Genomic DNA, 26371 nt, shown 5'->3' on the forward strand with positions numbered 1-26371 from the left:
TGCTCGCCGCATAATCAATCTCACGCCATACGTGCTCATATGTCCATTTGGCTCCGTAATAAGCCTGGTATTGAATTAATTTCCTTATAGGTTTCTGTACGTTCTGTACGCCATTGTTGTTCACAATCATAATTATTACATTTACGTGTAACATGAGTTGCTTTGCATTTTGTTGCCAAACACAGCACAGCAAAAGACATATAATTGTATGTTTTTGGGATTGGGCGTTCAGGTTGAAATTTTTTTTTTTGTTAGCGTGCAGGCGTAGGCTAGGACATGACATCCAGTCACGAACTGAACTCCAAGCGAGGCACATTTGAAATTGTATAGAGCTCAAAAGCAAGGCAGATGTACAGGATGTCACATACTGGTAAGTGTTTCGCTCGTCAGCCATCGCCTGCTGCGAAAGGGCAATCAATCTCACGCCATACATGCTCATATGTCCATTTGGCTCCATAATAAGCCTGGTATTGAATTAATTTCCTTATAGGTTTCTGTACGTTCTGTACGCCACAATCATAATTATTACATTTACGTGTAACATGAGTTGCTTTGCACCGATTATTTCCATTTTGTTGCCAAAAACAGCACAGGAAAAGACGTATAATTGTATGTTTTTGGGATTGGGCGTTCAGGTTGCAAAATTTTTTTGTTAGCGTGCAGGCGTAGGCTAGTACATGACATCCAGTCAAATGTCTGAATGGGTACGCGACTGTGAAAGGTTTAGGAGCTATTGACGTAGACTGATTGACTTGCTTGCAGATGCAGGAGTGCCTTTCCTCATCCTTTCTGATTACTAATATCTGTAAAACCACAGAGAGAGAGAGAGAGAGAGAAGGAGCCGCTGAAGGAGGCGATGCCCCCCAGCATGATGAATGAGCGGCACAAAAATTAGATTAGGAGTAGTGCGCTGAATAAATGAACAGATTAATGAAGTGAGGAGGGAAAAAAAAAAAAAACTAGCAGTGAGATGCAGCAGTCGACACGTGGCTTCTAAATAAAAAAAGTGTTGCTTCTAGGAATAGCGGCAACCCTCGTCTCTGGTTGTGGGGCTGTGACCGCCATCATCATTAGCACCCTCGCAGCTGCGGTGTGGTGCGATGATGGTCTGTTGTTACCTCGTCCTGGTTTGTTCACGAGGACTTAGCATCCCACCAGAATAATTGTTCCTCCGTACAACACCTGAGAGTAAACACATTCCTGTCATTTGCTTTGCTTCCAGGTCGAAGAAAAACAAAGCGGTTCTCAAAGGTAACGCCGAGTTAGCTTCCTGTCAAAAATGTAAACTGCCGCGTTATAATGAGTTTGTCGCTTGGAGAATTTTGGCTTACTTTTGTAAAAAAAAATAAATAAAAAAAACATCTGGCGCACCTCCAGATGATGACACACGTAAAGCAGCAGTTTCATGACTATATAGTGCCAGATTGTTCCATCCCTCAGTGACGGGCGGACATATTGGATGCCTGGAAGTTGATGCCCTAACCTGCAAGATGTCACAATACAGCCAACGGTTCCAGTTAATCGGTTTCAGACCCTGCCATGATTAATTAATTTCCACAAAGTCAGATTCATTCATTTTCTACCGCTTTTTCCTCACGAGGGTCGCATGGGGTGCTGGAGCCTATCCCAGCTGTCTTGGGTCGAGAGGCGGGGTACACCCTGGACTGGTGACCAGCCAATCACAGGGCACATAAAGACAAACAACCATTCACACTCACATTCATACCTATGGACAATTTGGAGTGGCCAATTAACCTAGCATGTTTTTGGAATGTGGGAGGAAACCGGAGTACCCGGAGAAAACCCACGCATGCACGGGGAGAACATGCAAACTCCACACTTTATTGAGATTTTTTTTAAAAAGCAGGCAAAAAAGTGTCTGTTTAGATCCAGAGTGTGCCATTTATTTGTCCAAATATGAACCGTTTAAAATTTTGTTTGGACGAATTTGGCAAAATTTAAGCTAGCCGAAGTGAGCAACGCACAAAATAAAACACCCCCTTACTTTTCTCATACAAAAAAAACATAGTGATAAATCACTGCTTTTACTTTGAAAACAAGAAGCGAAACAACTCGCAATATATCCTGCTTGACACCACCGTTTGGTCCATCCTGCTGCTTAGTGTTCAGCCAATGTTTTTTTTTCACAGTGACGTCACATCGGGTTGCATTCCGGGTAATTTGAGTGTGATTATTAACCTCATGATACATACTCAACATTTCCGGTGAATGCAGTATGCATCCGACAACTGCTCGCATACTAAAAAATCGCATACTGCTAGTATAGACACACTGAATACTCAAAGAGTTAGTATGAGTAGTCGGTAATTAGACGGTTTTGACTTGCATCCATTTTTATTTCCTTCAGTGGGAGATTTACGGTATGTCCATAACACTGGTCATCATCGGTTGCATGTAAGGCTGCAAATGTTACCAGCACACTATAATAATAATATTTCATCAACTGTACAAAACCCAGCTGACCTCCGAGCGACATAGATTTATGACTATATGTGTCTACCATTATATGCACCCATAATTAAAGTGCAGTAGCATTAATACATATTTCCCAAGACATGGGTCTCATAAAAATGTACATTTTGGTTGACATGAGAGGTTAAAGCCGACGCAGGTCTGGTGTTGCTTGGGTAGGAGGGGGATTTGATGGGCTAATTGAAGGAGGGATGGAGAGAAAGAAGAGCGCAAGGATCTTTGGAGGGAGGGTGTTTTTACCGCTTTGATGATTGGAGGAACAAATCTGCATGTCAATGAACCTAAATCATACCTCCAATCAAAAGGCAAAAACACAGACGTGTTAAAACGCCTATTTAATAGAGAGTTTGAAAGCCAAATTATCAGCCTGACATTCTTAGCAGCTGCTGCGTATTGATCCCTCTGCCGTGAGCTCATTTGGAAGTTGTCAAAACTTAAAGTCACACGATTGCATTTCCAGTGTAATGATTGTTGTTATAAAGTTTGCTTATTTATAGCATTATTTATAGCATTTGCATCCTGTCCGCAGCTGGCAGGTCTGGCTGTTCTAACAAGTTAACGGGTGTGCGTTTCATCTGGAATTCCTGATTGTCAAAAAGCATGAATGAGTCACATATCTTCAATAAAGCATTTCAAGAAATCACAAGCCCTGATATCCAATTGACTCCCCATTACTCAACTGAATGTTGAGGCGTGATTAAATCGACTGGCGTTTATTAGTCTCTTATACACTCTCAATCACTGATAAAGATTCGCTCCTAATCGAATTTTCCCAAGGGATTTAAAATAACCTCCTTCTGCCGAGTCTGTGCTTACATACATTAACTCCACAATGGCTCTGATTGACAAAACGTCAGTCCTGGCGCTCGGTCTAATAAAAGCGTGAATAGCTTCAGTCCAAATGGAAGGATGCGAACAAGCCGGTTGTGCCGTGAGGCATGTCTACATTCTACGTTGGTGATTGTTTTGCTTCTCAATATGGCGGCCTGCTTTAACTTGACTTCTATGAAGCTTGGTATGGGGAACTATTTTTAGTAGCACTTCGAAAATGTCACCATACCCAGAATGGGGCATCTGTATACATGCCTATATATGCTTAGTTCCTCAGTGGTTCCTCAGTAACTACTCTAACTTTACATGCCTTACTCATTAGTTCTTCATTAGGTCCTCAACAACTACTCTAAATGTGTGTGCCTTAGTCATTAGTTCTTCATTAGTTCCTCAGTAACTACTCTACATGTATGTGCCTTAGTCATTAGTTCCTCATTAGTTTGTCAGTAACTACTCAACTGTATGTGCCTTAGTCATTAGTTCTCATTAGTTCGTCGGTAACTACTCTAACTGTCTGTGCCTTAGTCATTAGTTCCTCATTAGTTCCTCAATAACTACTCTAAATGTGTGTGCCTTAGTCATTAGTACCTCATTAGTTCCTCAATAACTACTCTAAATGTGTGTGCCTTAGTCATTAGTTCATTAGTTCCTAAATAACTACTCTAAATGTATGTGCCTTAGTCATTAGTTCCTCATTAGTTTGTCAGTAACAACTCTAACTGTATGTGCTTTAGTCATTAGTTCCTCAGTAACTACTCTTAACTCTGTGCCTTAGTCATTAGTTCCTCATTAGTTCCTCAATAACTACTCTAAATGTGTGTGCCTTAGTCATTAGTTCCTCATTAGTTCTTCAATAACTACTCTAAATGTATGTGCCTTAGTCATTAGTTTCTCAGTAGTTCTTTGTTAGTTGATCGGTAAGGTAACTACTCTACATTCATGTGCCTTTGTCATGAGTTCCTCATTAGTTTGTCAGTAACTACCCTACATGTATGTGCCTTAGTCATTACCTCCTCAATAACTACTTTAAATGTGTGTGCCTTAGTCATTTGTTCCTCAGTAGTTCTTTGTTAGTTAATCTGTAACTACTCTACATTTATGTGCCTTAGTCATTAGTTCCTCATTAGTTCATCGGTAACTACGCTAACTTAATGTGCCTTAGTCATTAGTTCCTCATTAGTTCCTCAATAACTACTCTAAATGTGTGTGCCTAAGTCATTAGTTCCTCATTAGTTCCTCAATAACTACTCTAAGTGTGTGTGCCTTAGTCATTAGTTCCTCAGTAGTTCTTTGTTAGTTCATCGGTAACTACTCTACATTTATGTGCCTTAGTCATTAGTTCGTCAGTAACTACTGTAATTTCATGTGCCTTAGTCATTAGTTCCTCGGTAACTACTGTATTTTTGCGTAACATTTTTTGCGAGATAAATGAGGCATTATTGAAACAAAAGTGACAACGCATCAAAATAAATGTTATCATGTACTGACTCAGTCAAGGCCCTCATCCTAATTTTGAAAAATAAGTATATTTTAGGGATCTTATGGTAATAAGGGCATACGAAAATCAATCAGTGAAGCTGTTGAGGTCAGTGTGAAAACTAGAAGAGGTCCCCATTGTGGGACCTAAAAGTCTCACTTCATTTTTAAGGGGCCTCAACCGGCCCCCACTTGAAATGCAATCCGCCGTAGCAATTACAAGGACGATATTTCCCACACGTCAAGTTGTTGTTGTCCAGCTCACGCTCTGATGTTTCAAATGTGACAACACATTTTGATCCAAGCGATCCTCTCAGCCCAATAATGACATTTAGCCTTTACCACACCTTGAATTAAGCCCAAACTCTCACCGCTCACCTTCGCCGTTTCCTTCCACGACTCTCCTCTAATGCAAGATGACTCGGTAAGCGCAACTACCCAAAAATCTCATTAAGGGGCCCACCACAGCCACTGAGTGCTGTTGCATTATTCATGTGTTTTCCCAAGCACTCTAAAACCGGGTGAATAATTCCATGTGATGTTTAAAATGCACAGCAAGGTTGTATCCAAGCATATTTTCATAGCACCACCAGGGCCCGAGGTTATCACAGCATCACGGGAGGTGACCCGTGAGCCGATGGAGCTACAGAAAATGGCTCGCGCTCACTGGCTGGCATCAATTAGCACCTTTATGAATGAAAGAGCAGCCTTTCCTGCAACTGGCAACCATTCTGCTTCTGACCCAGCCAGTGATACACCACCTCACTGCTAAATGTATAGCACACCACTAATTAAAACTGCAGTATCACTTCATGACGGTTTGCTGCAGGCTAGCCCCAAGGACGGCAGGCAGGGGATTCCACAGCTGTTGCCGCTTAAGTATGCAAATTGGTAGAATATGGCGGCTGCGGCGGCTAAATATAAAACCCCCATTAAAGTTTTAGAGTTGCATTAAGCAGACAGATAAACGAATGATCGTACTGAGTAACAGCCTGCAGGTGACTTCACTAATGTACAACAGTGGCGGGTGAGGATGCAAGCAAGGGCCGTCCTTACGGAGCTCGTTTTGGGATCTTCTAATTGAGTATTGCTTTTAAATTACACTGCTGTCAAATTATTTTTCCTCGTGGTGTGATTTTATTCTCAGAAAATTGACATTATTGTTGTGAAATTACTGTGATTTTTCAATTTTGGCTGATTTTGTTGCTAAATAGTGCCGCGGACCAAGAAAAAAACAGCTGTGGTCTATAAATGGCCTCTGGGCCAAACCTTGGACACCCCTGACTTAGAACCGAGCAACCGTTCTTTGAAGCCACCCATTTTCCACATGAACAAAGTTACTGGAACATGTGACTCCATTTAGAGGTGAAAACAACATAAAAACCAGAAAGCCGTCGATAGATCGGGAATCTGAGAGAAGATGGAAAATCAATCCTACTCTTCATAAAAGACGTCATGAACCAAATATTTGCAGGTACAAATAAAAATAAAAATAAAAATAAAAATAAAAATAAAAATAAAAATAAAAATAAAAATAAAAATAAAATGGGATAGGCTCCAGCACCCCCACGACCCTTACGAGGAAAAAGCGGTAGAAAATGAATGAATGAATGAATAAAAATAAAAATAGATTACATCTCTATGTGGAGTTTGCATGTTCTCCCCGTGCATGCCTGGGTTTTCTCCGGGTACTCCGGTTTCCTCCCACATTCCAAAAACATGCTAGGTGCTATGCCCGCCTCTCACCCAAAGACAGCTGGGATAGGCTTCAGCACCCCCGCGACCCTCACGAGGAAAAGCGGTAGAAAATGAATGAATGAATGAAAACTGATTACTGATTGTAAAAGTAGCAGATGGAGGGGTAGGATTTAATAAGCTTTGCTTCTTCCTACTCCTTTTGGACATGTGGAACTGTGAACTGATTATGGGATGCCCTCAATTGTAATCTGATGCATGTTGAAATGAAATGAAACCATTATCATTACCATTCCCATAATATCTAAACAGCTGGATCCATTATGTTACATTGTGTCATGTTTCTGCAGCTTTTCCTCTGGAAAGTGCCATGAGGATGAGTGTGCGCTATCACGGAGAGGGAAACTAACTCAGACTGGCAGATGGGTCGAGGGCATTGAGTAAACAGTCACTCAGGTCGGAGTGACATTAAAATGTCTTTCACCGGTCGTCTATATAAAGAAGGGGGAGCCCTGGCGCATGCAAATGCAGGAGTCATCATGACAACATCACAGCGTACAGTTATTCCACGTAATAGATGAAGCCAATGGTGAGGAGTATATCCTGTGATTTCTCGTTATGTACTGTATCAGCCAAGGTCATCGAGTGTGTGATATCGGTAAGCCAGTCACAGCTGGCTGCCATAGGCGGCGACTCGAGGTGGTGATTTAAAATAGCTGTGTGCCTTTGCCTGACAATGCTCCAAAAGCCCCCAGTGCCTGCCTAGAATACAGCATATACTGTAAATATGGAGCCCGTATTAGAAGCGATTTTTAGCACACATTTTCTCAGTCCTCTCTCAAAAGGAAAGGTCTGCCCACATTTGCTGATGTAGTATGTCATTCTGGTGTGTGTGTGTGTGTGTGTGTGTGGGTTGCATGAGTTGGAGGCTTTTTCATCACGACATTACAACTGTTGAAGCCCGGTGGTCAAAGAGTGGCAGCCATCAGCTGTGAGTAAGGCGTGTGGCCTATGAGCAACAACAACGGTCACTCCTGTAGTTGCAGCTTCCCTGGATAAGTGTCGTGAAGGCACGCGTTCACATCACTTAAACCAGGGTTCCTGTTATTCCGAGGAATCGCTCACCGTTCCTTCACTTTTATGGTAAATCAGGGCTCTACATTAAAAACAAAAAATATTTGCCCATAGGGAATCCTTAAGGTGAGAACCACTTGCCCGAACTTGCCCCATGGAAAATGAAAAGACTGCCATACTGATATCATCTAATTTTTGTGGCATCACATGAGAATGTCAAATAAAGATTAATTATATATAGAATATAGATATAAATATAAATAATTATTATTAATAATAATAATAAATGTATACATCCACCCTCGGCCATCTCTGTGTGGAGTTTGCATGTTCTCCCCGTGCATGCGTGGGTTTTCTCCGGGTACTCCGGTTTCCTCCCACATTCCAAAAACATGCTAGGTTAATTGGTGACTCTAAATTGTCCATAGGTATGAATGTGAGTGTGAATGATGTTGATAGATGTTTTCCTAGTCAAACCATCGCTGATTGGTTGATCGCGAACAAGAACGGGTGTGGGTAGAACGCGGACTGTGGAATACGGACCGCGGTCTAAATAAAGGATTCTGATTGGTCCATTTCAAGATTTGCAAGGATTGGTTTGCAAATTACCACCGGAATTACGCAGTCCGTGTTTTACCAACACCCAACAAGAACCGCTTTAAAAAAAAACTCTTTGCGGTACGGCATGCCAAAGTGCACTTGGGAATGATAAAATAATAATAAAAATGATTGGATTTACTTGCCCCAATTTTGTTTTAACTTGCCCCGGGCCATCGGTACATCGTTATTGTCGAGCCCTGTAAATAGTAGAAAAGTCCAATCCAAAATAACCTGCATGGCTTTTTAACATTGCTTATTAATGTAAGAGAGCAGCAAAGACAATATGCATGAAAATAATGTCTTAATATCAATGTAATAACGCAACTCGACTGTTCAAGAATGGACTAGCATTTTTTTATTTATTATCTCTTGATAGACCACCATGGGAAAACTTTACTCAGAATTTCTAATGCAAACACAAGTGATCTGTGTAAACTGACGCCATTTATGATGTATGTACTTTCTATGTGACTGTATTACTACCATCTGTATTCACCATTCAACATTACAGTCACCTTTGCAGCAATAACACAACCTATGAATACTGAATGATTCCACACTCCCACTCCTAACATTCTGTACAAATAAAATGTAGTATCCAACAATAAATTATGTATGTGAATGGAGGGATATCTGGAGTAAAATGCAACAGCAATGAAAAACAGCATCAGTTTAAATGTAATGGAGCTACTTATGGCTGAAGCCATATTAATGTGTGTGTGTGTGTGTTATGAGAACATGTCTTGTTTGAATCACTCCGGAGCATCGAGAAGCCAGCGCTGAGGTCCTTCTGCTTTCATTTATAATTCAGAGCAGCGGCGCTTACCATTTGTCCTCGGCAGAATTACAATTTCATATCTACACTTTCTGGGGAATTGCTTTTTTTTTTTTTTTTTTTTTTGAAAAGGCAAAACAAAAGATGCAGACCTACACAAGGCCTCGAGTAGTCCATTGTTAAAAGAGCTCTTTCGGGAATGACAAAAAGATATTCACCAGCAAATAAATAAATACACGGTATGTATACGTGTGTGTGTGTGTGTGTGTGTGTGTGAGACGATTCCTCCCGAAGACCCAATGAGGGTTTGGTGAATCCATCTGTGTGAAAATCAATATCGCTGCATCGCTTGCCGCATCTCATCTTCTTTATCTGTCGTCAACCTCCGATGGATGCGGCTATGACCGTGCTTCTTAAATAGTGTGTTTGGTGGGGGGGGTGAGGTGGGGGGTGAAATGCCAAAATGTACATATTTATAGTACTCTCGAATGTGCTTGTATGCCAAAATGCTAACCACCACCGTGTGGTTTTGTTGCATTTTCCTGGTTCCAGTTTTGAGTGGAGTCTCTACAGCAGTGTTTTTCAACCTTTTTTGAGCCACAGCACGTTTTTTTACATTGGAAACATCACTAAGTCTATAGGAGGAACGAGCTAGGTGTTGCCACACGGACCGATATTACATTGCTCTGCCAGTCTTTACACCACGGACACTCCACAGTAGCCATGTTTCTATATCTGAGCATGCGATATGATAAATTTAACCAGGAAAGGATCAAATTCAATCTTGCTAATATTTTATAATTCAACTCGGTACATGTTTTATATAGATATATATTTTCTTTTGACTTATGGACTTATGAATGGCGTATAGAAGGGTTTAGATTCTGTTCCACAGATGGCGCTAATGCACACGAAAGCTGCTTGCCAACCGCCAATAAAGTACAGAAGAAGAAGAACGCACCCTGACAACTTTCCGTTTGAGCGGCTACAAGATACCTCAGTCGGATTGGGGAAAGGAATATTCCACCCCTGTTAATCCGATTATATATTCATTCGGATTGGCACTATTCTTTCGGAATGAGGCGTATACAAAGGTTAAATTCTTTCCGTTTGAGCAAATAAACCAAATGCAATTGGAATATTTGGGTCCATGTATACGTGGATATTGACATAATATTTGCAAATGATGATTAATAAATGTTAATTATAAAAAGTGATATTGGATAATTCCTCACGGCACACCTGACAATTTCTCAAGGCACACTAGTGTGCCGCGGCACAGTGGTTGAAAATCACTGCTCTACAGTACAGATGAATAAATAGATATTATCATTCCTGTCCCCTGGGGGGGGTATGACAGAAGATAATAGACAATGACTGGTCTATGACAACACACCGTAACAGCCATGTTGTTGACCACATTATTTCTAAAATCTTTAATTATATTTTAATCTGGACCTGAAATCTTAATAAGGATGGATGGCAACTAAAAGCTAAACATAACATCATCACATTGCATGTATTGCAATACTAAACATAGCATAAAACGTGTCCGTGCCATGGCTTGAAAAACTGGCGCCGTCGGAGAAAGAAAGAGATTTGAAGTGTCACGCCATACCGGAGGATCTCGGATGCGGTGGCGGGTAACTCGGTGGTCGACCTGTCATCATCGCTTCTGACTCACCGCTTAACCTTCAGCGACCGCTTGCCATTCTACAGCTGGCCCCCCGTGGGAGGGGGGGAGGATGGGTTAACTGGATAGGGCAGCAGGCAAGATCCTCAACACCCCCAGAGTGTTCAGAGACCGACTATTGGAGCTTCTCATTATAGACTGAAGGACCTCAAGAAAGAAGACGGTTTGAGACTCACAAGGCTATTGCTAAAGTACGGAACAAAAAAGTCAATTTGGCCTAAACAGTTACACTACTGTATACCATACAAACTGTTGCATGTTGTGTGTGAGCGACAGGAAGAAAAGCTCTGGTTTGCATGTAGACATCTCTAGACACGGCATAAAAAGTGATTCATCTTTTTCAGGCTGTTTTCCCGGGCTTTGAAGGCCTACCCCAAAGTATACCGCCACATATTCAAGGGGAAGAGTGGGGATGAAACCCACAGCCCTCAGGTTGGAAGCCGACCACTGTACCACCTCTGAATCACATGCAACCCCAGACGAGTTAACACAAAGTGTCCAAGTACAGTAAACCTGAACATGCCAAGTCCAAACAACTACTAAAAGTAAATTTTACAGCAACCTCTAGCATAACAAGTTGCCGTATTTTCGGGACATTTTGCAGTAAACCACACCAAATCACCAAAAATATGCGAGGAGGAAATGAGGTTTAACTTTCCATCATTGGTTTCAACTCATTTTCAATCAACCTGTAGTGGTTTCCCCCACGTTGTTGCCTTCAGTGGCCGCTGGGATATTATGTTTGCAGACAATTCTCCACTGAAAAGAGACCAGTGGGCAAGTGGGATCGCCTATAATTACTCGATAAAGCGTTGATTGTGTTTAAATACCAGGTGTTTCGCACAATGACATGCTGGAACAAAGGACGGGAACAAAAGGCCAGCCCGGTTTGACAAGAGGAGGACATACAGTGAATCAGAGCACCAGATGGGTGTGTGTGTGTGTGTGTGTGTGTGTGCTCAAATATCCTGAAAGGTCATGGATAGAGGTATTACCCTCTCTGATTATTAACAATAAATAAAAAATCATCTTGCAAATTCTACAGCCCTGATATTCATAAAAAAAACGCTCAGGAGTATTTCCATACGCAGGTCGATACCTGCCATCATTACATCCATAAGACAGTGCATGAGGACTCCATGGTCCCATGTGTGTTTGGAGCAAACACTACATATAAGCCCCAGCTATGGATTCACTCACAGCTCCACCGAGCAATTATTTCCCCCCTTGGCACCTTTTTAAGGACGCCAGTCTAATTAACCCTCATCGTCGGTGCTTTTTGCCTTTGGACATGATAACTTGAAATCAAGTGATTTGTTTGTAGCAGCGTTTTATTCTTCTATTCACAAGGACGCGCCTGTGGAGGATTGCTGGAACCGCCTCATTTAGATGCACCACGGCACCAGCACAGTCGACATCATGGAGTGTGCACAATTCCCTCAGTGCATCAGTGGCGGTGTTCACCACCGGATTGGATTGTCTTGGAGCTACGCTTTGTCAACATGATAATAACCCATTAGTCCAATATTTTGGTTTAGCTTATAACTTGTATTCGCAGTTCACTGGCTTGTGGCATAATAAGGCCGGTTCAGAATTTACAGTACCACAAGATGGTACCAGTGTACCACAGTGGTTCTAGTACCACGGTGTGAGAATCAGTTACTTGATTGCTGATTAATCGCATCTTGAAGCAATTGAGGCAAAGCGAGTGCAGTACTTGTATCTTCGAAACATGTGACATCTCCTCTATTTCACAACAACTACTAAATACTATGACGATCACGATCTATAGGGGAACTCAAATCGCAGGAGGTTATTACTAATGGTCCGACTCATGGTGTCATCTTAGAAAGAACACTAAAATCATCACACAGCAACTTAACATACAAGTACCAATACTAACCGTTGCAGCGCCCCAGTCACCGTGGCCAATTAAATTCTTGGCTGGAAAAAAAATGCATGATGGGAAGCCGGTACAACAGTTATTTTTTTTTATTCTAAACTCGTATTTGTACTTGTATATTTCCTTATTACTTGTTGAGCGTTAAGTTCCTGTGAGATGATTTTAGCATTCTTTCTAAAATGTAACTGTGGCAGTGTTCACCAAACACTACTTGAAACACTAAACACTTAGAACACTAAAATCATCACACACCACCTTAACATACAAGTACCAATACTAACTGTTGCAGCGCCCCAGTCACCGTGGCAAAATACATTTTTGGCTAGCGAAGAAATGCATGATGGGAAGCTGGTGCAACAGTTGTTTTTTTTTTTATTCTAAACTCGTTTTTGTACTTGTATATTTCTTTACTACTTGTTGAGCGTTAAGTTCCTGTGAGATGATTTTAGCGCTCTTTCTAGGATGAAACTGTGAGTCAGAACGCGTAATGGCTTCATGCAATTTCTGATAGGTTGACCAGCTTGCTGTGAGTTTTTTAAAGGGGTGATTTATTTGTTAATTTTTTTGGGGTGTCTGGAATGGATTCATAGGGTTTATATGAATTCACATAGGAACAATTGCTTGACCACACCAAACCTCATCAGTTTTTAACATTCTCGTGCATTAAAAAAAACGTCCATAACATCAAATTGCTGGGTCCTTTCCACTGCCCTGCCATCAGATTTATGCATGCTGAAGCTATGAAAGCATCCACAGATTGACAATTAGCGTGTAAGCTAATGATAGCAGTCAGCATACTGCTGCTTGGAAACGCAAATGCCACGATAATCATCGGTATGGTCAATTATACTGTGCACTAGCAAGATTTCACGTGACCCATTGCACTCGGGGAGCTTTTATTCTGACCGCACACAACACGCAGGAGCATTTCGTCTCTGAAGCCATTTATTACCGCCGCCGCTATTAGAAGCAATAATGCTGGTTTTAAATGTGCCATATGACTCTGTTACTCCACGAGTGTGGGCGGGGACGAGAAAATGGAGAGGGAGCCAGCGAATGCAAATAAAAGTTAATGTGACAATGTATTCTCATCAAGTGTTACCAAAAATACATTTGCAGGAACGCTCGGGGGGAGGGGCCGACGGTGCTCCGTGGCCCCCTGAAAATCTCCTCATGATTTGCTGTCACCTCGTAAAACATTATTCCCGCAGTGAACCCAGTTCACGTACACACACACACACACACACACCAATCCTGCTCTTGGTATTCCATGAGACGGGGGTGGCAGGCAAGCGGACTACGCTCGCTTCTTCTCAGGAGGTGTCCTGCTGCCATGTCCACTATGTGACAGTGGCGGGTAGCCTAGCATTGAATATTAAGTATACACAGGGTAGCCTTGTCAGTATGCCGGGCTTTCCTGAGGACTAATTCGGCTAATGCAGTGGAAATTCCCACGTGATAAAATTACAGGTTACGTCAAACAGAGCAAGTAATGACCCTGTTCTTGCACTGCAAAGACTGAACTTTCAGATTAAATACCTGAAATCTAATGTAATTTTATTCATAAAGTGGCTTTTCATACATATAAGATGCAACCCAAACAACTAAATCAAGGTTAAAAATTGTTACTTTTCATTAAAAATATATTATTCTTACTTGGCACTCTCTAATATGTTTTTCTTAAGAAAATATAGTTCTGAAAATAAGCAAACTTGATGTACCAAAGTGCCACTTTTAATATATCTCACATTTAAGTACATATTTCTTGTAATAATTCGGTGTGTTTTTTCCCAGTTTTTTGCATTATTTAGACTGAATTACATACTGTGCTGCTACTGCTACTACAACAAAATATTTGCATGACCATGCCTCCTTAGTGTGACCCATCATTTTGCTGAGTGGGTCTCTGTGAGTGACAGGGAGAAAAGCTCTGACTCACTTAACGTTTCAACCTTCGAGGCACTGTTCGCTTCCTGGGTTTACCATTTGGAGTAGTACTTTGCATTACGGCTGTGACTAATTATTTTCTTAGTCGATTAATCTGCCTGAGGTCCAAATCAGGCCCACCCAGCACCTCAATTCATCAAAACTGTTGCCGGCAACATGACTTTCAGTTCGACTGTGGCATGCTTGAGTCACCAAAATCCAAACAACACAACACAACGACACACACAACACAACAAAACATACCTGTTGCACTATGAGGGCATACAAATAAATATCTATAATTTATTCTCGCCCCCAAGACATGCTGGGTAGTTTGTGGTACTCTCTCTTAAATTGTTGCTGTTTTGGTCACATTTTTCTTGATTGATGAAGTTGTTTGAGAAGTAAACAAAGAGGAGTCCAATGTTTTATTGTTCATAGCTCATATTGTGTTTGCCGCTGGACTACCCAGCATGCCTTGTGGGCATTTGGAAATAAAGTTCCATATTATGTTTCACGCTTAGTTGTTATTCATCCCACACAAAGTAGTTGAGTTATGTGATGGATGTGATGTGGCTGTGTTTTGTTTTCGTTTTGTTGCACAGTGAGCAAGTATGTTGCTCTGTCTGATGATTATATAGATGGCCCCTCCGCCAGGTTTTTTAATGCAATGCAAGCCAAAAAGTTGGCAAATGGACAGAAACCAAAAAAGTGTTAGTGGTTTGTTCTGCAACATATCCTAAAAGAGTCAAAAATGAAACTGAAACAAAGCACACGACTTTCTGTACTTTCCTTCCTTGCCTGCATTCCGCCAATCATCAACCCGTTTCAGACTTTCTGCAAGTAACCAAGACATAAGGCTTGTGAGTCCGTGGCACCAGAGCATCAGTGATGAGGATCAATGATGACAGTCAAGTCCTGGTAGCAAAGGGACTCGGCTCTGAGGTAGGGAGGGGCGGTTGTCACGACTCGCCGCCGTCAAACGGACTGGCGAGCTACTCCGCAGGTGGCCGGTCACCCTGGAGCTTGTGGAACTCGCTCTGCGGAAAATGTGACAAGTCTTGATTTGATGAACCGTGCTGCTCAGAGATACATAATTATGGAGCAGAACATCCATAATTTGAGGGTAATTATTAAGATTAGTGATGTTTGCGGTGCATTTGTATTCAAGGATATAGTGCAGCACTTCCATCACCTACAGTATAATACAGCAACCAACCAGAAACCATAAGGCCTTTTTTTTTTTTTTAATAGTGTCATCATATCCTCAAGGCAGCGCCAAGACATCCGAGCACTTATCTGTTTGTGTTCGCTCCTGATGAGGATGGATGACGCGTAGAGCCGCCAGTAATAACATGGCAGTGTTCATTTTTCCTAACACGACCGGGTGAAAGAGGCGCATCACAATATTCCCCGCTGTTAGCAGCGCTTCTAATGCGACGCGCCAGGACTTTGTGGCGACGACACGAGAGACTGGATTTTTTTGTTGCTTTGAGAGATGACAGGTAATCTGTCTTCAAGGCGTGAGGAAGCAGCCGCCGGGGATGCTCTGATACAGCCCATGTATTTAAAAAAAAAAAGGGGGGAAAAGAAACAAATACATTTGCGACTAAGAAGTCCTTTAAGAAATGTCACTCCAAATGCCCCAAATGGGAAAAAGTGCCGGCTTCCCAAAAACATTATTATTGTTTCTACCAATATATTCACTATGTCTCCTCTGGACATGTCCCAACCATCTCAGCCTCTCTGACGTTATCTAACATGTAATGTCCCTCTCATGTACTCCTTCCTGATCCTATCCATCCTGGTCACTCCCAATGAGAACCTCAGCATCCTCATCTCTGCTACTCCACTTCTGCTTCCTGTTCTTTTCCTCAGTGGCACTGTCTCTAAACCAAACAACATGGCTGGTCGCACCAGAAAATGAATGTTATGCTTGAAATGTATATTTTCACACTAGGCACTGATATTTTCCTCGAACTTACATGTTCTACTGCTGATTACTAAAGGAAAAAAGGTAGAAAAAGAGTCTCATTTTTCGCATGGTAGTTGGCATGTTTATATAACCATAGAACACAATATTCTGTGTCAAAATCAGTCAATATCGCCGAAAATGACCGATACTGAAGGGCTTGTATTTGACATAAAGGCTGGAAAGGAATGACTTGATAAAAAGAATAAGAAATTACGGACATACACTACCGCTCAAAAGTTTGGGATCACAAATTTCTGTTTTCCAAAGAAAAACAAATTTTTCCTGCATTTCACAAACAATTTTTTTCCATTTGACAAACAATTAAAATTAATCAGATGATTTTCAAAGAAGGATCTACATTTTTGCGTAGAGGCCTACTATCAACAACTGTCAGTCCTCTGCATCAATCTGTAAGTCTGTACAATTAAATAATTAAAAAAATATAAATAAAAAAATTGTTAACTATAATGATGAAAATTGTAATATTAATGATGATTATAATGATGGTAATAATGATAAAGATTATAACAATAATGATAATGATAATAACAATAATAATATTACAATAACAATAATAACAGGGGAAAACAAGACAGTGGCATGAACATGATTATATCTTGCAAAAAGGGGTAGGCATTTATAAGCTTTTGCTTCATCCTACTCCTTTTGGGCTTGTGATCAGATAGTTGAATACAGATGTAAATAATGGAGAGTTATATTTTGATTGGTGTGGGAGATGCACTGTGGTGTTTCGTGTATTTGCCCAAATAAATAAAAAAATAAAAAAATAAATCTCCTGGTATGGCAGCTAATCCAAGTTAATCCTTTTATAAGGCTAATAGATTATTAGAAAACCCATTTAAAAATCTAAACAAAAATCTCTTAGCATGCTGTTAACTACTCCCTTCAGAGAGCTGCACAAACTGGGTCTAACAAGGACAGAAAAACGATGCAGTGCAAGAAAGCAGTGCAAGAATGCAGTGCAAGAATGTGTAGAGAGAGTGTGTAGTTTAAGACAACCTGGCAGCTGCACTAAATAGTACCCGTCAAACACCAGTGTCAGTATCAACAGTGAAGCGGCGACTTCAGGATGCTGGACTGCCAAGAAAAAGCCATATCTCAGACTAGCTCAAAAACATTTCCAAGTGATCCCAAACTTTAGAGCAGTTGTGTACGTTAGTGTTATTTAATGTTTAAAATGATGGCACTCAAAAAAAAAAAAAACCTTAATTGACTGTTGAAAAAACATGGGTCTGTTTTAAAGGCTACTCTGATGAATGGATGACAATTGAAATGTTTTTTAAAAAACAGGAATATCCTCTGGCAAATTTAATCTACGTTCATTCAACACAGCCAAATATGGCTCAGGAATGAAAAAAAAAAACAAAAACTGAATGGCTCAAATCCCAGCAGTTTAAATGAATGAGAGCTGATGAGGTGGACTATCAGTGGCAGGCTGGAGACGGTCTGATAAATTTCCACTACTCCCCCAAACTGCAGCACTGACAGCTTGAATTGTTCTGGAGCCGTGATAAATGTCTCATAAATGGACGCCCCAAAGCCTGTTAGATGTGCTAACTTGACGTCCGCACGAGGACAAAAGAGAGAGCGACACGGGCGACAATGGGATGGCTCAGTACTTTTGTGTCTTACTAACACTACTCTAATACCCACACTACACACAATCACGGCAAAACACCACATCTTCCATCGCTAATCAACTTAAAGAGTCCAGTCAACCACGTCGCTATAGATTCAACGCCCTGGAGAAAGTGTCTGCTAAAGGTATAGACGCCCACTCTGACTTTCTATTGCCTTCACTAAGGGGATCTTTAGTGGGGTTGATTGACAGAGCCTGGGCGACAGAGGTGAAAAACAAGCAGATAAATCCAACTCTGCTTGGCCACTGCTCCTCTTCGGGGCTTATCCATCACGCTAAATGGGCAGCTCTCGTTGCAAATTTAAGATTGTCTGATCCAGTAGGTGGATAGCAAGAAAGTGAGTGGCGCGGTCATAAAATAACCACCTTTACCCGTGATATTTCATCAACCGTCTCAACGCACCAATTAGTTCCACGTTACACAACATGTGCTAGCTTGTTCCGAGGGGCATGTTCTGCAAATCCACATTACCATTCAAGACGCACAAGATTTAGGTCTGCTTGAAACATCAGTGCTAGGTCTTCATTAAATGCTTTTTATTATGTGGAAGGAGTTATCCCTCAATGAATTACGGCCAAATAGTTACGAAGTGTCCCTGAAAAGACGTTTTTCTTGATGCTGTGTTTTTCAAATTTTACATACATGTGTTTGTCGGTCCCGCAAAGGCGTGCACCAAATTTCATGGTAATTGAGCTAAATACCTTAAAGTTACAATAGCCACGTTTACATGAGGAGTTTTTCCTCTTTCCGAATGACTTTTCCAAAAACAATGGTATACATGGAAAAGGAATATTCCAATCTCTTGTCCACGTACATGGGGCGCTATAATCAACCAGAATAGTCAATGGGGCATGCACAGTAAAATGTAAACATCAACATCACGTGATACCGACTTTTCTTTCACTCCGTATTGCCAGTTTTGCCTTCGTCCAGTCTTGAAATTTAGTTTGAATCAAAAACAAACTTTGCTTAGTCCAGTACCGATTGCTGGCCTCCATTTTTAAAAGTGAAGAACATCTGGATCTGCGTGTTACGTCATATCTGCGCATGCGCTGAAAGAACGCACCCGAGATAAATTTAAACAGGAAAAGATCAAATTCAATCTTGCTAGTATTTTATAATTAAACTCAGGACATGTTTTATATAGATATATATTTTCTTTTTGAATAAAACTGCACTTGTGAATGGCGTATAGAAGAAGGGTTTAGAGTCTGTTCCACAGGTGGCGCTAATGCACACCAAAAGCTGCTTGCCAACCGCCAATAAACAACAGAAGAAGAAAAACACAACGAAGAAGAACGCACCCTGACAACTTTCCGTTTGAGCGGGTACAAGATACCTCAATCAAATTGGGGAAAGGAATATTCCACCCCTGAGAATCCGATTATATATTCATTCGGATTGGAATGAGGTGTATACAAAGGTTCAATTCTTTCCGTTTGAGCAAATAAACTGAATGCAATTGGAATATTTGGGTCCATGTATACGTGGCTAATGACTCTTTTGTACTGTTTTAACTAGCATTACTGGCTAGGGTTATTGTGCAAGTGGCCAAAAATGGCAAGATACATTAAAAAAAAGTTAATTTCACACCTAATCCAAATGATATTAAAATGCATTACCGTTTAATTAAATCCAAGTACATTCGAACAACAACAGATTCATGTGTGTACATTTGTTCCTTTTCTATGCCGCTTAATGCTCACTAGGTTCATGAGATACGCTGGAGCCTATCCCAGCTGTCTTCGGGCGAGAGGCGGGGTACACCCTGGACTGGTGACCAGCCAATCACACTGGGAGGAGCCGCAGGCCGTGTCATCGGGGGACCAGCACCCGGGGCCCCCCGACTCCGACAGACGGGCGGACCCCCACATTAAAGGGAGGAACCCCCAGCCATTTAGCAGACCTGACACAACCCCCAGTGTGGAGGACCCCCCCCCTGAGGAAATACTGGAGTTAAAAGCTAAAGACTAAAAGCATAAAATAGGACTAAAAAGATAAAAACATAAGAAAAGTCTAAAAATATGAGTTAAAAGCCTGATTAAAATTGTGTCTACAATCTTTTTTTTTTAAATATCAACAATATTTAGCCAAAATGATACCACAACATAAACATTCATTCATTCATTTTCTACCGCTTATCCTCACGAGGGTCGTGGGGATGCTGGAGCCTATCCCAGCTGTCTTCAGGTGAGAGACAGGGTACACCCTGGACTGGTGGCCAGCCAATCACAGGGCACATATAGACAAACAACCATTCACACTCACATTCATACCTATGGACAATTTGGAGTCGTAGAGTACCCAGAGAAAACCCACATACACACAGGGACATTTGTCGGCTTCGTTTTAAGATGTATCGCCTCCATGAAGCTGTCCTCCGTAAAGTGGTGGGCGTGTACAGCGGGCTGGCTCATTTAGCTAGGGGCGTGTCAGGTGCCATCATGTCCAAGAGGAAGGTTGTCATGAAAACCCGGACGTTCAAAAGATTGTGTGTTACATATAGGAAGCAGGAAAGACAAAGGTTGGATAAAATGGCGAGCAAAGGGAATAGAGCAGTGCTTTGTGGATATCTGATGATACAATAGCACATAAACGACCAGTTACTGTACAAGTGCAATCAGACGCCTCCTTTCATTCCTGCCAAGAATGCATGCATTCATCGCTATCCTTTATCTCTCCCTCTCTCAGGTTGCAGCTTTAATCATCTTTACCACAACAGGGATTTTTTCAGGGTGGAGATGTGAGCCACTTGTGAGCGACGCCATTTGTCAACCTGCATCACTCATAGCAATTGGGCACCTGACAAAAGCTTGGATTATTTCAGGAGGCGTCCCCGTGTGTGTGCGCTGAAAAGAAGGAGGAAGGAGAGGGATTGCTGCGGGTTGGGTGGTGGTTCAAAAAAAAAAAAAAGAAAAGAAAAAAACAGCCACAGAGTCGCTTCAGAAGTGGAGTCTTATTAAATCATCTCTTCGCCTTTTACAGCGAGGACCCACTCCCTCCTCTTTCCATCTCTTTTCCAGGCTAAACATTTGTCTTTCCATTCATGGATGAATTTGTATTCCATTGAGAAAGGGGGTGGGGGGGTGGGGGGGCAGTGGGTGCAAAGTCCACAGGAGGGTGTGTTGTTTTGCCGCTCGCTGCTTGCTGAAGCGACAAAGAATTGCTAATTAGGTTCATTCAGCATATATTTCTGTATTTGTCTAACCCACTATGAAGGTGTCAACCCCGTGCCATTGGCCAGGTGACTGTTTATTTAGCAACGCTCCATTAAGTTGATATAGTGACGCCTATCACGAGGTGCATCGCTTTGCCTTTAATCACACTGACAGACGAGGAGCTATAAAATCAATAAGGTTATCTACATAACGGCATGTTGCGTAAAAAAAAAAAAAGCAAACAGGAGCACCTGTCCTGACATTGTAGCCTGGGCGGGAATGCTACATTAGACTCCACATTCTCAAGATTCACACGGCAAAGCTCATTTAAAATGCAAATGACAAAAAAAAAAACAAGATTCAAATATGTTTTATGATTGTCATGCTTGTTTTCATTCTATCTATGCAAATGTTGCTAATCACACTCAAAGCTTTCCCCTTGTTCAAGACAATTAATCTCAAGGGTGCTACAACACGAGCTGCACAAATAATACCTCTATGGGATGACAGTGAGAATATATACAGTATATATTATGTAATATGAAAAAAAGCCTTTGGAGGGATGGTGTTCATGGTTTTGTCCCAAATTTCCACTGTAGAACTTCATCGCCGATGATACAGTGGCCAAAGTTTCCACTGATTTATCGGTGTACAGTTCTAGCGGTCGAGTGGTTAGCGTGCAGACCTCACAGCTAGGAGACCAGGGTTCAATTCCACCCTCGGCCATCTCTGTGTGGAGTTTGCATGTTCTGCCCGTGCATGCGTGGGTTTTCTCCGGGTACTCCGGTTTCCTCCCACATTCCAAAAACATGCTAGGTTAATTGGCCACTCCAAATTGTCCATAGGTATGAATGTGAGTGTGAATGGTTGTTTGTCTATATGTGCCCTGTGATTGGCTGGCCACCAGTCCAGGGTGTACCCTGCCTCTCGCCCGAAGACAGCTGGGATAGGCTCCAGCACCCCCGCGACCCTCGTGAGGAAAAGGCGGTAGAAAATTAATGAATGAATGAATGAGTTCTGGCTGATAGAAGACTAGAGTTCATGAATGAGATCTCCTCCTATTTTGTGTGGAAGTGGTAACTTTTTGGCTTCTTATTTTGTCTTTACCCACACTCGGCCATCTCTGTGTGGAGTTTGCATGTTCTCCCCGTGCATGCGTGGGTCTTCTCCGGGTACTCCGGTTTCCTCCCACATTCCAAAAACACGCTAGATTAATTGGCAACTCCAAATTGTCCATAGGTATGAATGTGAGTGTGAATGGTTGTTTGTCTATATGTGCCCTGTGATTGGCTGGTGACCATTCTAGGGTGTACACTGCCCGAAGACAGTTGGGATAGGCTCCAGCACCCCCCGCGACCCTCGTGAGGAAAAGGCGGTAGAAAATGAATGAATGAGTTCTAGCTGATAGAAGACTAGAGTTCAATTCCACCCTCGGCCATCTCTGTGTGGAGTTTTACATGTTCTCCCCGTGCATGTGTGGAATTAACCGTCCAGAATTAACTTATCCAGTCAACAAATGTCTTCCCCTTGAATCCTTCCATTCTAAAAAGGATGACGACTAATGACGACGATGTCTCCGACTACAATAAAATGTTGTCAGAGATAATAAAAGCAGTCAAGCAGTAACCTTCAGAAAAAACATCTCCAAGACTGGCATTCAGAGAGTTTATAAAACTGTCTCCCCTTTTCATACGCACAATGAAATCAATGGTCGATGTGTACAGTGTGGCGGGCCTCTCTTTTGTTTGTTTTCTCCTCTCCTCAAATTTGTCATACAATAAAAGAGTTGCTGACAACTTTGATTGTTGGGGCGGAAAATATAAATGAAATGGAAATGACAAGAGATTTTCAAGAAATCTATTGGAATTAGTATATAAGGGAGGTCAAGCTAAAACTCATATTGATTTAAGCTCAAAAGTGGTCTTATTTTCAATTTTTTTTTTTTGGCCTGGTTGCTCCTTTGTGGAGCTCTGACTATACTCAGTCTATGCACACACTGAAGGGGAAGAATGCACAAATACTATAAGGATTTGTGCAGTCTGAGCGGTTTTGAGACGATTAAACAGACTATACCACCCTGCAGGAACAAATGTGCAATCAATGAGTGGCAGAAATGTTCAAAACTGTTGCAGCTATTGGCTAAGACGATGCCTCAAGGCAAGCTGATTTACTAATGGCCTCCGTTTGCTCTCCAACACCAACGATAAACTCAAAAACATGCAAAAAGACACTACAAGGCTTGCTGACAGCTATTACTATTATGCCGGTGGTAAAAGCTGCTGCGGTTGAAGGGGGAAATTACAAGATGCGACGAGAAGCAACAGGCAAAGACAATCTAGTCCTGAACCGCTACAAGGGTGAAAATCTGTCAAAACATGGACCCCTGCTGTGTTTCCTGTGCTATTATATTTCTGCCAAACACACCACCTGCTGGCGCTCAAGTAGTACTGACTTGAAATTTCTCACACAGCGCTACAATACACTCGTTGTCATTTTTAGGTTGCTTAGTCGGATTGCCGGAGGACTGATATGGCCTGTGGCCTATTATTTGTCAAAAAATATTGAAATACAAGTCAGTAGTATTCTACTCATTAGGCGTCGGTAATGTTCCATTGCGTAAGCCAGGAAAAAAAAGGTCCTACTCCCATTCAGTGTGGAAGCGGTAGGTTTTTGGCTTCTTACTTTGTCCTTCCCTGCTCTGTTTCAAACCCAGTTTAGAATAAATAAATCAGAGGCTAACTAGCTAACTCGGATGTTGTTCATGTCCACGGTATTTTTGGACACAAACCATAGGGGGCACCGCAAAAGTCATTTTACACCAGGGGTCTCAAACTCAATTTACCTGGGGGCCACCACAGCTAGGTTCTGGGTGAAGCCGGGCCGCATCAGGTTTTCAAAAAAAAAAAAAACGCATTATTAAAAACTGGGGAAAAAAAATCAATAAAAAAAACTATCTTCAATGCTTTTGCTTCTGCTATACCCTACACTTTTTCAGTACTTTGGTTCCGGTTTTCCACACCAAAATATCTGATAAAACATTCCACTGTTCTCAAATATCTTAATTTTTATTTTCCTATACACAAAATAAGATAAAAAAAATAAATAAACAACATAAGAATAAAGACAATAAATCCATCAATCAGTAATAAATAAGTAAAATAATAATAAAGCAAATAAGAAAAATTTAAGAAACCACATACAATTGGTAGAGAAATTATTTTTTTCAGATTCAAATGTACAGTATTAACAGTTATTTAACCTTTAACATGAACATTAATGAAACTTAATAATTTTCCCCAATTAGCAAGTTAGCATCGTACTCAGTTCCATCTGGGAGCAGCGTCGTAACTTTAACAACATGTTTGATGAGATGCTTTATCTTGACGTGTATTTTCCCTTTTATTCCAAATCATTTCCTGCATTTATTTGTACCCAGCGTCATAAGCCTTTAGCTTCATTGCTAATCCAAAGCAAAACAGGGCGGGGTAACAGGGTAGGGTAACAGTATGGGCGGGGCAAAATCATGTTAATTGTGTCCGGTGTGCACACAGCTTTAAGCTGTCATTTCAACATTAAACTTTGGTATCAAGGTGGGGGCCTCAAACTAGCGTCTCGTGGGCTGCATTTGGCCCGCGGGCCGCGGGTTTGAGACCCCTATTCTACAGTCATGTCAAAATATATTGTATCTAATTGTAACTAAACAGTGTAGCAGCTAGAGCAACTGTTACCATCCGAACCCTTTTGTGTACCAAACAAGAGGACCAAGGCCGCTTAAACAGGTGGTTCTTGTTTTAACACAAGCAAACATGACTAATGTGAACACAGCCTAAGCAGAGAGGCAAAAAAAAAAGAAAGGAGCAGTAAAAGTACCCAATTAGACTAACAATTTCAGACACGGGGGAAAAGCTTGAATTACATCCGTAATTGAGCCTATGATAGTTTTGGCAACACAGATAAAGGCATCCTAATGGGCTGAAGCAAATTACTTGGCTCATATAATCAGTAGGGCTTGCAAGGCCGAGGCTAGAACTGTAAGGCCACCTTTATGCAAAAAGAATGCGACTCCTTTAGGCGTGGAGGTGATTTTTTAAACTGGCGAGTTCTCCAGCCTACGGCGACAAAAGTCTACATTTCCATGCTTGATCATCTCCTTTTGCATATTGTTTCCTCTTTGCAAAAGCACAATGGCCCCCGACTGACTAATCAAAACGCTGGCATGGCCTAAACGAGGTGCTGAGAATCTCGGAAAACAAACACCCTTACTGAATCAAAAGCGATTTCAGATGATGATCACAGATGGTGCGACCAAAAAAAAAAAAACCCCTCTCTGGAGGTTCGCACATTACCCGAGCTGCTGTCTACACTTCTCTAAAATAGACTGCTTCCTTATTAAGTATGCAAATAAAAAACATGGCTTGAGACCAGTTGTGGGGGTCCACATGCTAAATGACAGGTAACAAGCTTGACTGGATAACAGGGTAGGAAGCCAAAGTGTGACAAGTAGTTTTTGGGAAGTAGGGACATTATGATACTCACCCCATTGCAGGGGTGCCAGCTGCAGGTGCTCCAGGACCAGCTGGTTGAGGACTCCCTCCACGCTGGCCTCGCCGTGGCGCCGCAGAGAAGGGTGGGTGTGGTTAAGGATAAACTGTGTGAAAAAACTGTCTGCACTTTGGATTAACTATAGTAAGCCAACAAATATATATATAATAATAATAATGAACAATAAAATATAAAAATAATAATAATAATAATCTATAATAAAATAATCTATAATAAAAATTACAATAAAGTATGGTATAAAAATAAAAATATATAATGTTCCAGAATCCCCTCAAAATATGTCTATCAAGGAGTAATTATACCAAATAACCATATAAGGACATCCGCCCATCTGTGACATCACAAAAGAACAGTTTCACCACACCTTTTGAAACCAAGTGTATTGAGCCATCCCAAACTTCTGTCAGGGCTTACTTCCAAACATGTAAACCTCATTATCTGAAACTTTGGCATCGTTTAACACGAAAATACAACATTAAAACTACATTTGTAGGTCAGAAAAGTGGAAAAAGCATAATTTGTCCCATTTAACAGTTGAAAGTACAGCT

The 26371-nt window shown here is 41.4% G+C and overlaps 1 protein-coding gene across 3 annotated transcripts in view; it reads right to left on the bottom strand.

The window, feature by feature from the left end:
* trappc9 (trafficking protein particle complex subunit 9) overlaps positions 1-26371 on the bottom strand; it is a 112077-nt gene that overhangs the window by 15782 nt on the left and 69924 nt on the right. For all 3 annotated transcript variants that reach the window (XM_058046461.1, XM_058046460.1, XM_058046459.1), the window contains one exon: positions 25797-25887. In XM_058046461.1, coding sequence (XP_057902444.1) covers positions 25797-25887 — 91 coding nt within the window. The remainder of the gene's footprint in view (positions 1-25796; positions 25888-26371) is intronic.

The sequence above is a fragment of the Doryrhamphus excisus genome, chromosome 14 (genome assembly GCF_030265055.1).
Source record: "Doryrhamphus excisus isolate RoL2022-K1 chromosome 14, RoL_Dexc_1.0, whole genome shotgun sequence".
Lineage (NCBI taxonomy): Eukaryota > Metazoa > Chordata > Actinopteri > Syngnathiformes > Syngnathidae > Doryrhamphus > Doryrhamphus excisus.